This window comes from Epinephelus lanceolatus, chromosome 4 (assembly GCF_041903045.1).
Source record: "Epinephelus lanceolatus isolate andai-2023 chromosome 4, ASM4190304v1, whole genome shotgun sequence".
Classification (NCBI taxonomy): Eukaryota; Metazoa; Chordata; class Actinopteri; order Perciformes; family Serranidae; genus Epinephelus; species Epinephelus lanceolatus.
The window spans coordinates 19,278,357-19,295,897 of record NC_135737.1 but is presented as its reverse complement, the minus strand read 5'-3'; the positions used below and the strand labels follow the sequence as shown (position 1 = coordinate 19,295,897).

Below are 17,541 nucleotides of genomic sequence, written 5' to 3'. Positions count from 1 at the left end.
ATCTGTTTTCTAAGTAAACACACAAGTTTTTAAGGCACTGATATAAGTTAGATCAAATGTCATTTTGTAATTCATCTGTCAATAGAAAATTTGATTTTTACAAATGATAAAAACTCAATGTCAAGCTTCTAAGAAAGATGCTGGTTTAAATACAGCAGGTCACCATACCCTCCATGGTGTTCAAACAACAAATGTCTTCTGTGGAGCTCACTGCAGCCTTCTGAGAGAGGGCTGTGCACTGTGAATTTAAAGACACAGTCCAAAAATAACAGCAAATGAAACTTTACTCACCAGTGTCATCACAGCCCGTTTTCATTAGATTGTCAAAGTAGACACTTTTACACGCCCCTCGGTGTGTGAGACACTAAGGCCACTTTCTGGCATTTGTGAGCCACGCCGGTCTTTCAGCTAACTCCAGTATAATTCCATTTGTGTCAATATTTCATGCTCAAAGCAACAGACATAATATAAAGAGTAAGAAAGTCTGTATAGGGCAGGTGGGAGCAGTGTGGATGGGTTAAAGTGACACAGACCTGCAGCCAGGAGACCACTGTTGGTGTCACGTTTGAGCCCAAAAGTCAGTGCTGTTTTAATATGGAGTCAATGCTTTTTTAACTTACGTCTGTGTGTACCGAAGTCGTGACATATTTAGGACACATTTTGTACTTACTTTAACCCAAAATAGGATGTTTTTTTCTGAGTTATGGACTTAAAAATTGGCCACAAAAGTGTTTTTGCAGAACATTATTATGTCACAGTGAAGCTGACCTTTGACCTTTTGGATATAAAATGTGATTACTTCATAATTTTATTAAATTTGACATTTGTGAAATTGTGTCATAATCAGTGTTTGAATTCTTGAGTTATGACCAAAAGCATGTTTTGTGAGGTCACAGTGGCCTTGACCTTTGAGCTTGGACTACGAAATGCCAATCAGTTCATCCTTGAAACCAAGGGGATGTGTTTGGTAAATCTAAGGAAATTCCTTCTTCTCATTCTTGAGATATCACATTCATGAGAATGAGATGGACAAGGTCACAGTGACCTTGACCTTTGACACCAAAATCTTTTTAGTTATTATGGAATCCAAGTGGATGTTTGTGCCAAATTTGAGAAAATTCCATGAAGGCCCTCTTTTGACCACCATAATCTATTCAGTTCATCACTGAGTCGTAGTGGACGTTTGTTCCAAATATGAAGAAACTCCCTCAAGGCATTCTTGAGATATCGAGTTCACAAGAATGGGACAGACGGACAGACGGATGCATGGACAACCCGTAAACATAATGCCCACTGCCCACCCTACAGTCCCCACTGCAAGGCTCCTGACTGCGACCTTTTTTAAAAAAAAAATTTGCGACCATTTTTGGAGTCAGTGTGAGTATGTTTTATAACTACTCACTCATGTGCGACCCGCAAATTTTGCAGGTGTTGTTTTTTTCAATGCTGTAAAACGAGGGAGCGAGTCCGCCAGTGTAGGCTAATGTGTGTGAGAGGAGGAACGTCCATGACTGAGTAATTAGTTAACTGTGAGGATCACATCATCAACACTCATCAGTAGACTTGTTCAAGATGAACTGCAACAAGCAACAAGCTGCGGTCAAGTCAGAGGCTGAATCCAAATGTCCACCCACTACCCTTGCAGACTTCAGTTGTATGTAGTGTGATGTCCTTACTGTCATCACGTAAAGTCTGCAAGGGCAGAGACTGCAAGCAGTTGATAGACAGCCCTCGAGATCTTTTTACTCGTAGCCGTGGAAACGTTCAACTATTGCTGCTGTCATATTAATATATATGTCATACAAGTTGATGAATAGTGCCTACTCATCTGTTCTTGCAGATAACAAGATAATTCCCATGTAGAGCCTTTTTCTGTTACTAAACAAAAATGTATTAATACATCTTTGTATAACAGGCTACACGTGTTCAAAACACAAATGTTTGTAAATAAGGACAGGACTATAAATTGGGCATTACTTACATTAAAAGACCTTCTTTTGTTGTTTTTCGGCCAATTTTCAAGCCTATTAGACTACACAGCTTGATAGGCCGCAATAATAAAGTGCATTTTCAGTCCCTCTACAGCCTATACTTATACATATCTCTGTATCATGATGTGGTTGAATATTATTTCTGGCCTACACAATTCAAGTAACATTTTAATAGGCCTAACTATCAATAACTTTTTTTACACATTCATGAGTTGGTTTTTTGAGTTTAGTGAGTTATTATATCAGAGAAGTCTGCTGAAGTCTGCACCCCAAGCGGACTCTCTGGAAGTCTGCAGAAAGTCCACTTTAAGTCTCCTTGTGGACAGGATGAGTTGTAGCTTTGGACAGCCTTAAGCACCCCCAGACTTCCCGTGAATGCACATACGAAGTCTGCGAGTCTGCAAGTGCAGTGAAGTCATTTGGATTCAGTCGGACAGTTTCCCAACAGTGTACAGCAGCCTTCAGTCTGCACAGGAAGTCAAAGAAACACGATATGATGATGATGTCTGGAATGATGTCGGTTCATTAAAATATTGTCAGACTCCTATATTAGTTTGTTCTCAGTCTCCAGATGTTAATGTTATGACAGACTAATTTATTAAAATGCTTTACAAGCTTTCTGTAATTTATGTTCATGGTTCAACCTCCATTTTACATGAACTCTCATGTAAATCAGCAGAGCAGCTGAGCAGACCTGTCACCTCAACTACGGAGGCCAAATAAATTGTGTCTGTATCTCTGGTAGTGCATACTGTGCACTACATTCAGTGAGTTTAATAGAAAGAGGAGCATCTGTAGTTTTGACATTATTAAAAATCATACCATCTGGATTTCTAAATACCCTGGTATACCATAATACAGTCACACCATCTACGCCTAATCCTTAGTCTTCATGTGCTCAACTTTTTATATTTATATTAAGACAATGGATGAAAACACACATTAATTTGAATTTTCTTTTGCAGATGTTCTGTAAAAGCAGTTATAATTTGCACTGCATGTGAAAGGAAACCTGCATGGCTTATGTGTTAAGATCACTCCACTGATGAAGCACTGCGCTGTATTTTTGTGGGAAAATGCTGTGGTCTTATTAGAACATTGAAGAATATAATAGCAACAAACATGATTGAGAAGAAAAACAGGCCAAACATTATTGTTACAGAGCTGGTTTCTTTTATAGTATTGTCAGTTAACTAGATGAGTGGTGGAAACTGAGAAACCATAAAATAGATTTAAAAGGCAAAATACAACTTATATAGTATAAGCCTAGATCACAGTGGATAGATAAACAGTTGTCCTTTTAGTACATGTAACATATTAATTTATGACAGGGTTATTTGCTACACAGATCTATAATAAACTGCATTTAGGGAGCAAAGACCTGTTAAATCCAGTCATGTAAAATATGCAAATGCACAAAAGAACAGAAAAAAAGTGTTCAGTTTAAGCTGTAATTTAAATTGGTCATACCTCAGGGTTAATGGCTTGTTGACATTGTATTCATCACAGCAGTAAAATCACAGTCATTCTCATAACAAGAAATAAGAAATGTAGCCTAATATTAACAGAAACAAAATAATTTAAATCTTAAGTACGTAGAAACTAGATTAAAGCTATTCACGGTATGTTTTGTTATACAAGCCAAAGAAAGCATACTTTTTCAGTTCAAGAAAAAACTTTTCATCCCTGAGGCCATAAATGAGAGGACTGAGACATCGTGGAGCAAGAGTAAACATTATGTAGTTAAAGTACCTGACATTGTTAAATAACCTGAAATTAATCTGAGGTACAGCAGCTTCTATGAATGGACACCACAGACGGATGAGACAGAGCAGCAGCTGGAAAGCATGAAGAATTACTGTTCTGAGCCCTTTCCATGTTGACTTTTTATTCTCTCCTGATGCAGTTTTGGCCACTTTCAATATTTGAACATAGGAGAATACAATAGTAATACACATAATCAAGAAGTAAAACTGATGTACAGCTGACCTAATATGATCCTGCCATCTGAACAAAATGAATATCTCCACAGTGCATACACTGTGTTGTTCATACAAGCTAAGAGAGGCTGATGCAAAGAAGTTGGAGAGGACAACAATACAGGGTACAGAGCTGAGGCCGTGAATGATGAGGATACAGTGTATAGCACTGCGTGTGGAGCACAACTCTCCATGGCGCAGGGGCATGCATATGGCCACATAGCGCTCCAGGGTCATTGCTGTCAGAGTAACTGGTGTGATCATAAGATACAGAAGAATCACAACAGAAATGATGATGCATAACCAAACATGCATGGTAATTTGAAAAAAGGTAAAATTGAAAAGGACATCAGACATTAATAATACAAAGCTATCAGACAGTAGTGTGACAGCATATAAGATGTAACGTGTAGTTGTGTAGAAGAACTCCTTTTTAAAAAAGTTCACAATGAGCAAAAGGTTGATGCAAAGAAAAATCACCACAAGGAGCTGCACAATAACGACCCGGTAACTGTTCTGCAGCTGCCAAGATGTACTACTAATCAGTGAGTTGTTATCAGCCATATCTGTTTTCTAAGTAAACATACAAGCTTTTAAGGTACTGACATGAGTCAGATCAAGTGTCATTTTGTAATTCATCTGTCAATAGAAAATTAGAATTTACAAATTATTGAAGCCCATTGTCAAGCTTCTAAGAAAGATGCTGGTTTAAATACAGCAGTTTACCATACCCTCCATGGTGTTCAAACAACAAATGTCTTCTGTGGAGCTCACTGCAGCCTTCTGAGAGAGGGCTGTGCACTGTGAATTTAAAGATTACACAGTCCAAAAATAACAGCAAATGAAACTTTGCTCACCAGTGTCATCACAGTCCATTCTAATTAGTTTGTGAAGTACCAACACGTTTACACGCCACTCGGTGCATGATACAGACACTGAAGCCACCTTTTGGCATCTCTATGAGCCAATTTGTGTCAATATTTGATGCTAAAAGCAACTTACATCGCGTAAAAATCGAGAAAGTTCGTACAGGGCAGGTGGAAGGGGTGGTGGATGGGTCAAATAAACACAGACTTTCTCCAACCGCTTTTGGTGTGCTGTATGAAACCAAAAGTCATTGCTGTTTAACACAAAATCTGTCCTTTGATAACAAAACATTACATAATCTACGGCCATCCAAGACATACTTAATTCAGTCACGTGACATATTTACCACACATTTGATACTTTTCTACCTTTAAACCAAAAACATGATGTTTTTTTCCAAAACTTAACATTTGTTACCTAAACCTAACCACAGCCAGCTTAAAACACGTGTTACAAGTTTCACCCAGGAAACAGCTGTTTCATTAGAGGGGGCTTTCAGTGTCACATGCCAAGGGCTGTGCAGCTTTGGTATTTAAAGACCTTGGATAAGAGCACTTTGGTCATTATATATATTTCACTATATATTTGATGTAGTAAAATACTCCAACCACAACCACACCGTCTACAGTATAATGGCAGATATTTATCCATTATAAATACATAATGTTTCAGGCTGTTGTCATGCACTTTTCGTACATATACCTCTAAAACATAATGCACCACTATTTGTATTTAATAGGCCAGTAATTCATGTATAACACACATTATTGGGAAGGCTGCAATCGTGACTGGTGCACTGACAGGAGTAAAGAAGTAGCGTAAGGAATGATAGTCTGCGTAAGGAGGTAGGTTGGAGTGGTGGATGTATTACAAAACACAAGACTTTTCCCCAGGAGACCAGTGTTAGGGACCATGTGAAACCAAATGAACTCTGAGTTCTCTATTGTATAGAGACTATCTTGACACCGAACTACATGATCCATATGTATGGTGAATGTCCCCACTTGACAGATGATGTAGATGATTATTTAATACATACCAGCTGAGTATATAAGGCACAGGTGTGCATGACCACTCTGATTTTCAGATCTCCACTGGCCAGTCAAGGTCTGTGTTAAGCAAGAGAAAGTAAAAAGAAAAGAAGAGGAATGCAATGACGAGACAGACAGACTTCTATCCACTTCCCAGGAGCAGATGGTGTTTACTTCCTCTCAGGATTGAATTCAATTCAGTTCAATTCAAACAACTTTATTAATCCCACAAGGGACAATTAGTTATGAGCAGCAGGTTGTTGTGATACATGTAGCCTACATGGCACACAATAAATAATAAGTACATCAGACATCAGACAACATCATACACACACACACACCAGGAACTTAGTGTGGAATAATGAGAAAGAGCCTATGATAGCCTAAAAAAAAAGAAAAAAAAAGGCTTCTTATGAACACACACAAACATTCCTTCAAGGAATTAAGAAAAAAAAAAAGAAGAATACAACCCTATGAAGAGTTTAAAAGTCTGAGTGCAGAGGGGATGAATGATTTTGAGAAGCGGTTTGTTTTACACACAGGTAGGACATAACGGCGTCCTGAAGGCAACAGAGAGAATTCACCTGCAAGAACATGAGTCGGGGAGGCTAAAATGCACTCTGCTTTTCGGAGGATTTGCTGGTCGCAGAAGGAACTTAAGTCTCTTAATTTCACTCTGATAATCTTAGAGCAGGACTTAACAATACCGGTCAGGCTGTTTCTGTCTTTAACTGAAAGACAATGAAACCAGCAAATAAAAGAAAAACACACAAGGCTCTCAATACATGCTTGATAAAATCAACAGAGTATAACAAGCCTGACAGAGAAAGAGTTTAGTTTCCTGAGAAGATGAATTCTCTGTTGCCCTCACTTCACAATAAAATCCGTGTTCACATCAAATTTGAGATGGTCGTCAAAAAAGGTCCCCAAGTATTTGTATGATGAAACAATTTCGACATTTTTGTTATGTATGATGCACTCAGTAGGAGTGTCCTTCTTATGTCTAAAATCAATAATCAATTCCTTGGTTTTGGATACATTTAAATCCAAAAAGTTACAGTCACACCAGGAAATAAAATCAATTAGGGTGCTCTCATGGTTTGATTCTGAACCATAGAGGAGGGACAACAGTGCATTGTCATCTGAAAACTCAATCAGATAGCTATCCTCCTGCCTGCTTCTGCATTCATCAGTGTATATGATATAAAATAAGGGCGAAAGGACGCACCCTTGGGGTGAACCCGTGGAAGTGGTTACAGAGTCAGAGAGACAGCCATTAACAGAGACTCTTTGCTCTCTGCCAGTTAAGAAATCTAAAATCCATGACACAAGCTGGTGAGACAGTTTAAATTTAGACACTAGCCTCTCTATTAAGAGATGTGGCTGCATTGTGTTGAATGCTGAAGAAAAATCAGCGAATAGGAGCCTAGCATGGGCTTGTGGCTTCTCTAAGTGTTTGTAGAGGTGATTAAGTATGAAAAGCTTTGCTTCCTCTACACCTCTCCCTGCCTGATAGGCAAATTGTAATGGATCAAGTCCCTCTATAGAAGACATGACCAGGCCTTTAACGATTTTCTCAAAGATTTTCATTATTAATGACATTAATACAACTGGTCTGAAATCATTGAGCTGTTTAGGGTTAGGTGTTTTTGGGATGGGAATCACAGTAGAAGATTTCCACATGCCAAGAATTTGGTTACGATCAAGTGACATTTGAAAGACATGCTGGAGGACACTGCAGAGTTGATCAGCACAATATCGAAGTGTACGCCCACAAATGAGGTCTGGACCAGGGGCCTTCCTTATATTGACCCGTTTTAAAAGATCTCTAACATGATCCTGCTCAATGATAATGTTAGAATCAGAGATAAAGGACTCTGAGGAGGGAAATGTTATCAGAAAAGTCATGCGTTTCAAAGCGAGAAAAAAAACTATTAAAAACATTCAGAGGGTCAGTCATGTTTATTCCCTCAATTTTGATAGGATTCCTATCACTTCCACTACTTCCCTGAGAGATGGAGGACATTGACTTTATTCCTTTCCAAGCTGCCCGAAGATCTCCACTGGTGTATTTGTGTTCCACCTTATCCCTATCTTTTAGCTTTCCTTATCTCACTCCTTATCTCACTTGTTAATTTCTTTCTTTTCCTGAGTGCTCCCTGTATAAAAGATGTGTTTCTTCATGTTTATGACATTTTTTAGTTCCTTGGTGACCCACGGTTTGTTGTTAGGAAATATGGTAATTTCCTTACAGGGGATATTAGAGTCCATACAAAAAGATATATAAGAGGAAACAGTTAATGTCAATTCATTTAAATCCACACATGAAGTATAAAAGACATCCCAGTCTGTCAAATCGAAGGTGACAATGGTGTTCTCTGTCCAGCATCTTACTGTTTTTACTGTATGCACTTGCTTCTTACAGATGGGTTTGTAGATTGGCATCAGCAAGACACTGCTGTGGTAAGACGCTCCAAAGGGAGGCATGGGCAGGGACCTGAAAGCACAAGGCACTGAGCCATAACAAAAGTCATTTGTGGAGTTTTTCAAAGTTGTTGCACAGGAGACATATTGCTCATACGTCTTCAGAGTCCTGTGTATCTGGCATTGATTAAAGTCTCCTAGAATAAATTTATGTGCGTCGGTTGAGATAGCATCGAATCTGTAAGTTACCTCCGCGATCAGCTGTGTGGCTGCCAAGATGCTGGCCCGAGGGTGTATGTAAATGATTGTGAAGAAGAGCTGGGGAAACTCCCTTGGCAGATAAAAGGACCAAAGTGAAATGGATAAGAGCTCAAGGTCGGGGGTGCATATTTCGTCCCGAACTGTGACGTTATTACAGTACCTCTCATTTATATAAAAACATACTCCACCTCTGCAGGTTTTGTTCATTATGATAGGCGACCGGTCCATCCGAACAGGGTGCCCAAAGCGGCTGATGCGTAGATCCTCATTGCTGTCCGAGGCTTTCAGCTACGTCTCTGTAAAAGCCAGCAAACATGTGTCTCTAAAATCACGCTTACATCTAGTGTAAGCCTCTAGTTCGTCCATTTTATTCCGGATGGATGGACTATACTCTTAGAGAGGAGTATAGTCAGGAGCGGAGGAAGCCGGCGTCGGTTATCCAGCCCATATTTCCTCAGTCTGCATTGGACACCTCCTCTCTTCCTTCTCTTCCTCCGGTGCTTTTTGGACGATATTCCACCTGTTGCTGCCAAGATATCATTTCATAGCGAGTGGAGAACGGGCGGAATTGCGTTGCCTGTTATCAGTGATCGCAGGTCAAGCAGTATCTCCCAGCTGTAGGTGATCCTGTAGCCAGCCACGCTGCCGTCAACGGGTCCATGTCATTGGTTCGACAGCCCATTGGTTTGACATCCCATTAGTCCGACTGTCCGCGGTGCTGAACGGCTCACGGCGGGCGTATGGTGCGCCGCGACCGGCTTGAGGCGGAGCAGGCTCACGGCTTATGTGTTTGCCACTTTCTTTTTCATTTTAACCCACACCATGATCTTTTCCTGACCCTAACCAAGTGGTTTTTGTGCCTAAACCTAACCAGACCTTAACCACAGGGCGTCATGATGATTTCGGAACGGACTTCGGAACAATGAGTTTAATATGGTCGGAACAATGGGATGTCGAACCAATGGGCTGTCGAACCAATGGGCAGTTCCCGCCATCAACATCTAGTCCCCAGGCAAATTGCTGTTTGTAGTTTGTTTTTTTTTGACACTCTGGCCATGACCAAGCACACTTGACGCATACTGTGTGGCATGGCCCAGTTGTTCCCAGTGGATCAGGTCATAGCAGCTCTACTTTTGACCCCAAAATACATCCCGGATATAGCAGGCACCTCCAGTAGGAACTCTAAGATAATAGATGGTTTGTTGGCCAATGAAGCTGCCTGTGGAGCTGCCGGCGATGTTCGGGCAACAGGCTGGTGCCTTGCTGCAACGAGCTCACGCTTGGCGTTGCGCTCGAAAGGTGTCCGGTACATTTGGCTGCCACTTGGGGGCGCATAGGTTATTGACCACTAAAGCTGAATGCCCTCAGCCACCTCCTGAGAACCTGGGCTCCAGGCGATAGTAGTAGAAGAACTACAAGTCAGCGTGGTGGCAGGGCACTGGACCAAGGTTCCTGGCGGCCGCTGCCTTCCACCTAATTCCTTCCTCCCAGCCTGCTGCAGCATTGCATCAGCCCGTCACATGGTCGGGGTAGCTGTGGGCACATACCCCTGGGTTGTCTCAACCATGAACCTGAACCATCCGGGGGTGATGACAGAGATCTGGCTTAGCTTTGGGACAGGATCTGTTTGCCTGTAGGGAGTTCACCCACTGCTCCCTGTTCTTCTCCTTGGGGAGGAACAACCCCCCACTTTGTTGGTAGTGGCATCTACAGAGAGTGTGGGGGAGATGCAAGTCCTATCAGTCCACAAAGGGCTTTGCAGGTCTAGGTCGGATGATGGCCTGGCCTTTCTCCTGAAGGTTCTCTCAGATTTACAACTCAATCAGATGATTGAGCTTTGTCTCTTCTTTTGCCCACATGCGGTGGAGAAGAGGAGCGAAGACTCTGCCCTGTTAGAGCGCTAGAATTGAACATTAGGGCCACACAGGCCCACAGGATTATGGATCAACTCTTTGTGTACTTTAAACAGGAGTGTCTGGATAGTCAAAAGCTAGACTGTCCCACTGGATCACAGAGGTCATCCAGCAGTCATACAAGTGGGCAAGTGCACTAGTGCCACCTGGATTGCACACACACTCTACCTGTGAAAAAGACAAAGGAAGGAGGGCAGCGGCGTTCAAAAAGGTAAAAAATGTTAAAAACTGCAGGTGCTCTTTGGTCCTCGGCCAGGAAGCCTAATGAGGAAGGAGAAGACAAAGCTTTATTAAATAGGCTAGTTCATGTAGAACAGATAAAAATTACCAAAATCTTTCGGCCTGAGTCGGCCTTCATCAGGGCAAATAGGGTAAGACAAGTCACAGGGCATGTATATATACATAGGTGAAGATTTCATTAACTGGATCAGCCACACCTGTGGCACCAGTCGAGCCCAGGAAACCCCATAGAATAAATCCTGAAGAAAGGATGAGCAAAAGCAAAGTAATAAAACCAGTAGACAAAAAGGCGTACATAACATAATGTCATTCATGGAGTGCTAATTTGTGAGATATCATATGAACCTCTGTATGAGGATACGTTGATCATTTGCATCATTCATTATTCATTCTGATATTTAACTAAACACTTTCCCCACCAGAGTATTATTTTTAAGTTACCAGCCACCACCAGCATTTTTGATCACATTCACTAATCTTTCAAGACCCACAAAATAATTTGTTCTATGAATAAATAAACAGTATATACATGAAACTAGAGAAAAGACCTTCTGTTTTTAAACACAAAAAAACATTTTATTCTATCTTATTACACTTCTTTTTTATCAACACTTGAATGTATAATACACTTTCCTAATTTCCTTAAATCAGTGTGAAATGTATAAATGAAAATAATAAAATAATAACGAAAATAATATTCTTTTTGAGGTATAGCAGAACACGTTCAGTGATCGTTCAGTGTTCTGTTGTCTCTCTCCCCTATGTGATCCTTTTGTCCATGTGTCACTGTAACCACCATAGAGATCATGTTCCGTCCCACCAAACTTGTTTACTTCTTTGCCCAAATCGGATTCAGAATGTTGGATCAAATCAGGAGTCATCAGAGTCTGAGTCCATCAACATCACCATGGCTTGCGCAACTGTGAACTTTTCTGTCGCGGCTGGCCTTTTTGTGTGGTGTAAAAGCTGCTACATTTCTGTCAACAACATCCTCCTCCGGTTTCCAGCAAAACTTTTTCTTCATATGTTTTTGGATACAGCAATGCTGTTCTATTTCACAAGATGTGTAACAGCACCCCTTATCTTATAACAGTGACAACACGGATTGTCGGAATAGCTTGTAAATGGCGGGAAGGGGTGGGGCCTTAAATGATGGAAACTCTCGTCAATGGCGGGGGAAGTGTTCATAATAAATGGAGCTCAAAGTGTTGCATTTCGTGTAGACAATCCACCTTGCTGTGCAAGCATGTCAGTTTCTATACCATGAAGTGGCTCCAGCCATTTTTATGCCTGTGATGGAGACAATAACCATACTGTTACCAAATACCATTATTATTTTTGATTTGTAACAGCTTGAATTAATCATATGTGGCTTGTAAAACATGCCAGAGCCACTTTTAATTTAATATATGATCAAACTTAAAACACATCAATGATAAGACAAGTTCTAACTCCAACCATTCAAACAAGACAGTCTGTTTTCATGTTAAGGCCTACAAAAAGCCTTAATTGGTCTAAAAGTTTGTTTGTTTTTTAAACAGAACTTTCACCAGTCATTTTTCTCTTCACACACACTCATGCACACAACAGAGAGAAAGAGTGAGACAGACAGAGAGAGGGAGAGGGAGAGAGAGAGACAACAGAAACCTGCACGCAATTCCGGTCTCTGTGGGTTTTTGCAGATAAAGCCAAGTACGCACATTTGCAGGCAGAGTCAACAGATCAATGCCTTTTACGCAATGAAATGCTGCTGGGGTCTTACAAATACCTGCGGGACTTGACAGTTGGTCAACGTCGAGCAGACTGAACAACAGCAAGCTTCGAACAAGAACATTTCTCTGATTTAACAAAGACAAGTGAGAGTGCAGCAGATTCGTTTGACTTGAAGAAAACAAAGAAGAAGCAGTCAGCAACTAACTATTCATACCTCCTATTAAGTACATTCTTCAAGTGCAGCAGATCTAAATATTCTGCAAAATGCAAGCGGTTAGTCAGTGTTCAGCGTGTGCCAGCCGAGCTGCCGCAGGACTTCTGCGAAATCAGACAGACTTTTCACTGCTGCGGACCACCAGGAGTGTCCTCAGGACAGGAGCAGCCTGTATGCGTTTCTCAAGGTAGGTTATGAATAATAATCAATGCCACACAGTATGTAGTTTTAACACAACCTAAATCTCTGCCACCAAGTGCTGCCTATTGAAGCTTTGCAACAAACTATGACATTATAATTCACAGCACTGCAGAACTTTGAGCTGAAATCCCTGATAACCTGCTTATATTCTCTGCTCCTTTCTCTACAGCAGTTCTGAGAATGTCCCATTCAGCAGCAAGAAGCCTGGAGTCCATAAAATGGGGGAACGGACAGAAACTGTGCACATGAGCATTGCACCTTTAAGTGTTGGCCATGGGCTTTATGCTTCCCCTTTCACACAGGTGGGTTAGTCTCTTTGGAAAAAGTTTGTTCTTGTTCTTTATATTTTGTACATGGAGAAATTAAATGAAGGATTTGTCCCTGTTTTTAGGAAATGGAAAACCTATCTCATGACTCCCTGATCAGAAGAGCAGCCTCACTGGTTACAGACAGTTCATGTACTTTCCTGTCCCAGACTTCCTTGGCTCTCATAGATGCCCTTACAGACTACTCAAAGGTAGGTTGTGATCTAATGTATCACATTTTATCCATAGTTTATGATTGTCAACCTCAGTCTGACAGTTTGATTAATCATTGGAAAGAAAAATATTTTCACGCTGCATTAAACAGAAGCATGAAAAAGCACATCATCACAAGATTCCAGAGAGTGTCAGTGTTTTTTGCATTTGATAAGATGTTTGCACAGAGACTTTCATTTTGGAAATTGCCCTGTATTGTCTCTGAGTGTCTGCGCTCCCTCTGTTTGCGAACAGGCTGTGCACACTCGCATTGCTGTCCAAAGACGGTATATAGCCTCAGTGGGAAAACTGACCCCAGCAGAGAAGGATTCATTCCTGGAGCTGATCAATAACCGACGTGCAGAGGTTAGTTTGTGTTGTTGAAAACAAATGTGAATGTACTCTAACCTTGTTTTTTTCCTGTGACAGTCAGTCTCATTAGATTCATTATATTATCCCATGTCTTTGTCTTAACAGGTTAGTGGAAGACTATGTGAATGCAAACGTTTTGAGTCAGCCTGGATCGATGCTGTCAACTTGTGTAAAATGGCAGCTGAGGTAGCACACAATTCAGGTAGGTCAAATGTCTGCATGTGTGCAGCTGTATCTCTTAAGGCTTGATGGGATTTTAAAATGCTGTTGTATTTAAAATGAAGAAGGGATTAAAATCCTACTTTTCTGCTGCCTGTGTTACACTTTGGAAAGTGTGCAGATCCGATAGTGTCACTCAGTATAGCTTTAGTTAAAACAAAATGGATTTAGTTGACGGGTGCTGTCTTAACTGTTGTTACTTCAACTCTTGAACTTTCTCAGCAGCTTGACAAAATGCATCTTTGCATCTGCGTGTGTTTCCAGGAGCCGAGGAGGCGTCTATCACAGTGAAGACAAACGTTCAGGTGGCCGAGGCGCAGGTGGGGGAGGCTCGGAAACTGTCAGCGGATGCAGAGAAGAAGTTGGCTGAGACTAAAGTAGAAGAGATCCAAAGAATGGCAGAATATACTGCCTTTCTAGAGAACAGTGAGGAGCTTGAGGTGCAGGAGGCTTATCTACGAGAGGACTAAGACAAATAGAGATATTGGAGAACCAGCAAAAAAAAATAAGATAAAGAAATAATTAAGCACATGTTTCACCTGTGAAAGCTTTGAGACTTCTAGGTTTGATTTCCCTTTTATGTCTCCTTTTTTAATCCATAAAATGTTTACATATTTGCATTTACATGAAGAATATCAAAATTTGAAAAGGGGATGAAATACATTACCCACAATTTATAAATCTGTAATGTTGCATAAATCATTATTTAAGACTATTTATTTGATTAGTGACTGTCAGCTACTTTTGGAGCTTCTGGAAAATGATTGTCAAATCTCCAGTATATATTGTATGGCAGTGGGGCTTATCCAGCACTTTGTTGTGGCAAAGGCATTTTTTATAAACATTGCATAAACATTTGCATGATTGGGTTTTCACCGTTCACATATTTGCAAAAAATAAAATCAATCTTTGAGTATTTGATTAAAAATATGTGTTCATGGGTCCTTGTTTGCTGCCATACTGGCACTTCACAACAAGTAGGGTTTGAAGCCATATCTTCTTTGCCTTCAAGAGGTTTCCAACTTCTATGATGGCAGCATTATCAGCAGATTTTTAACTGTATATAAAGCATGATCTACGACAAGCTGTGCAGTTATAAAAAAAAATAACACACAATACAGATACTAATCATCATGAAGAGCCCATGAATACCAAGAAATACATTTTTTAAAAAAATCACCATTCAGCCTCAGATAAAGTGTAATCCAAGCAAGAGTGTCAATTTATTCATTAACCAATCAACAGCCTGCAGTGTTTCTAGCTCCACCTTTTATTATTGTATCAGTGTGCTTAACAGGTAGGGGTGACAGAAAACAGTACGGAATCGAACAGTTCTGTTTGTACCATCTGCAACTTTTGACAATGAAACACAAGAATAACTGCTTTTATAGTGTAACGAACTGAACTGAACCTGACTGATTGGTGGAAACAAGGCCTTAGACAGGTCTTGGAAAGGTCGCTGCTATGGGACTTTGAATGTCAGTAATAAACTCTATTTGTTTTTATTGGCTCCCTTACATGACAAACCCTTTAATGATGATTCAGTCCTCAAGCACTTCAGAAAATGTCTAAAGATTTCAAACCCTTTATGTGTAATGGGAATATTCTATTTTCTCGCTTGGAGAAAAAAATTCCTGTGCACCCCTGCTCTGCTCTAAATTCTATTCTATTTGTTTGATTTGGAAATGTCGTGCATCCTCGTTCCATGGATGATCAGCAAGGTGAGGACATTGCTGGTGAAGAGAATATACTGAGAGCTGAATGGAGCAGTGACATGGCTATTACCATCTGTTAACAACCCGGCCTACGTTAAGAGTACTGTCTGTGGTGGAAACACAAACTAAAGGCCTGTACCATGAGGCAGGATTTGGAGTAAGTGAGGTAACTTAAGGGTTAACTCTCAGGTTATGTTCAGAGTAGCGTATAACACCCTGACCAAAGACCAATAAGATCACTGAGGAAAAAAAGTATCCCAACATGGACCAAAGTCCAACGTGACAGGTAGTCTCTGTTTTTATAGGTCAGTAGAATCATTTCATTGTTCTAGAGCTCTATATCCACTGGATTTAAAACAGAGCTTCTAACAAATGGAGAGATTGTTTACAACTATACACACATTTTTAGCGATATTTTAACCTACGCAAAGTCTTTTTTAGTCTGCAGTGACAGTGTGGCTATTTTTACATTCTGATTCCATCACTGCAGCTCAAAATAACATGACACACCTGTGTGATAAGAAGAAGGAGGAAAAGATAATATATTATTAGAAAAATAAATCCACACTGTTAACTGCCTCTGGTTATTATAAATGCAACATTTTGGTCAGATAGATCTCATCAGTCATTAACTAGGCTACTATTCCACCCTTTACTTCAGTAGCAATTCACAAATTTCATCCCCTGGACATTATTTATGATGTAAGGACACAACACGAACAAACACCCCGACCACAGACATGAATAAAAAGAAGGGTTTTTTTTATGTGCCTAAGTCAGTGTAAATGTGGCCTTAATATGTTCAGTTTGATTCTGCTGGCACAGTATTGGCAGCGACCTATTGCAGGTGATTTAATGTCTAAATGGAGTGCTCTAAAGTTACCTCAGTAGTTGCGCTCCTCCAGATTTGTTAGTTATTACAAGAAGAGATATTAAAGCGAGCTCCAGTGAGATTCAGAACCAAAGGCTGAGAAGTGTGAGGTTTTTTTCTGTTTTTTTGGACGGTTATGTGCCAAACTATTTCTTGGCCTGACACAGTAACTTCCCTGAGTGGCCACTGGTCACCTGGCTATTGCTTGGATAGGATCCAGTTTGTTAGCCATTTTTTTAGTACCAGATGTCTTTAATATTAAGGTTAAATATTATAATAACAACTTATTGTATATATTCTATGGAGGAGGTCTTATTCAGTATTTATCGAGTGTTATTGAAGCATAAAAAAGAACAATAGAAAATGGATGGATTGATTTTATTTCTAAAGTTTACAAGTGGTATCAGTTTTTACACAACTTAAATGTTTTTCTATTCACATAATGTATAGCATAGTCGAGCCTCTAAATGCTCAGCATTGCAAATGCAAACGTCTGTTTAAGTTCGTCCACATCCCAGATAGAGCTGTCACTTTGTCTACAATTTAAACCAATGTGCAAGGCATATAACACAATGCGATGAATTTGAAGGATGCCCACTGCTGGATCGAGGCAGACTTCTTCAAATGATCTGTTGTGATTTGTAAATTATGAATTTGGCTAGAAGCAGTTTGAATATTTAGTTTTTCCCATGTTGAGGAACTTCAGGCAACACTGATCTTCCCCAACATGGCAAAAAAGTTAACATCCTTTTTTTTATCTTTGCAGAGGACATGGAAAAATACAAAAGCAGCCCTATTTCGTATTGCAGCATGTCGCATACACCCTATAGCACACTATAGATAAAAGGACCATTACAAGTATGTTGGGTTGCATTGCTGAAGTGTACAGCATTGTGAAATCCAGACCCAGCACGTTTTCCTGAAGACTTTTTTTTCATGTACAAAATTATGGCACAAGACAGAGATAAAGACTGGCACCCTCTCATCAGACATGACAACACTTGAGGGAGGT

The 17,541-nt window shown here is 40.2% G+C and overlaps 1 protein-coding gene and 1 pseudogene across 2 annotated transcripts; one reads left to right on the top strand and one right to left on the bottom strand.

Moving 5' to 3' along the window:
* Window positions 1–3,604: 3,604 nt before the first annotated feature.
* LOC117259174 (odorant receptor 131-2 pseudogene) lies at window positions 3,605–4,534 on the bottom strand (annotated as a pseudogene).
* Window positions 4,535–12,488: 7,954 nt separating this feature from the next.
* Window positions 12,489–14,871, top strand: LOC117259362 (diablo IAP-binding mitochondrial protein-like). Of its 2 annotated transcripts, none has more exons than XM_033630646.2 (6): window positions 12,489–12,820; window positions 13,004–13,136; window positions 13,226–13,351; window positions 13,608–13,718; window positions 13,830–13,926; window positions 14,208–14,871. In XM_033630646.2, the coding sequence occupies exons 1-6, from the start codon at window positions 12,684–12,686 to the stop codon at window positions 14,411–14,413; spliced, it is 810 nt and encodes a 269-aa protein (XP_033486537.2). In that variant the 5' UTR covers window positions 12,489–12,683; the 3' UTR covers window positions 14,414–14,871. The 2 variants fall into 2 exon arrangements, with proteins under 2 accessions (XP_033486537.2, XP_033486538.2); XM_033630647.2 differs by having other exon boundaries at window positions 12,493–12,820; window positions 13,007–13,136.
* The last annotated feature ends 2,670 nt before the right edge of the window (window positions 14,872–17,541 follow it).

Excerpts from the sequence above, each read along its gene's own strand:
- LOC117259362 (XM_033630646.2), top strand. The coding sequence starts at position 12,684 with ATGCAAGCGGTTAGTCAGTGTTCAGCGTGTGCCAGCCGAGCTGCCGCA. Across the intron at positions 12,821-13,003 it reads GCCTGTATGCGTTTCTCAAG|CAGTTCTGAGAATGTCCCAT; the intron begins GTAGGTTATGAA and ends CTTTCTCTACAG. Across the intron at positions 13,927-14,207 it reads TGAGGTAGCACACAATTCAG|GAGCCGAGGAGGCGTCTATC; the intron begins GTAGGTCAAATG and ends GTGTGTTTCCAG.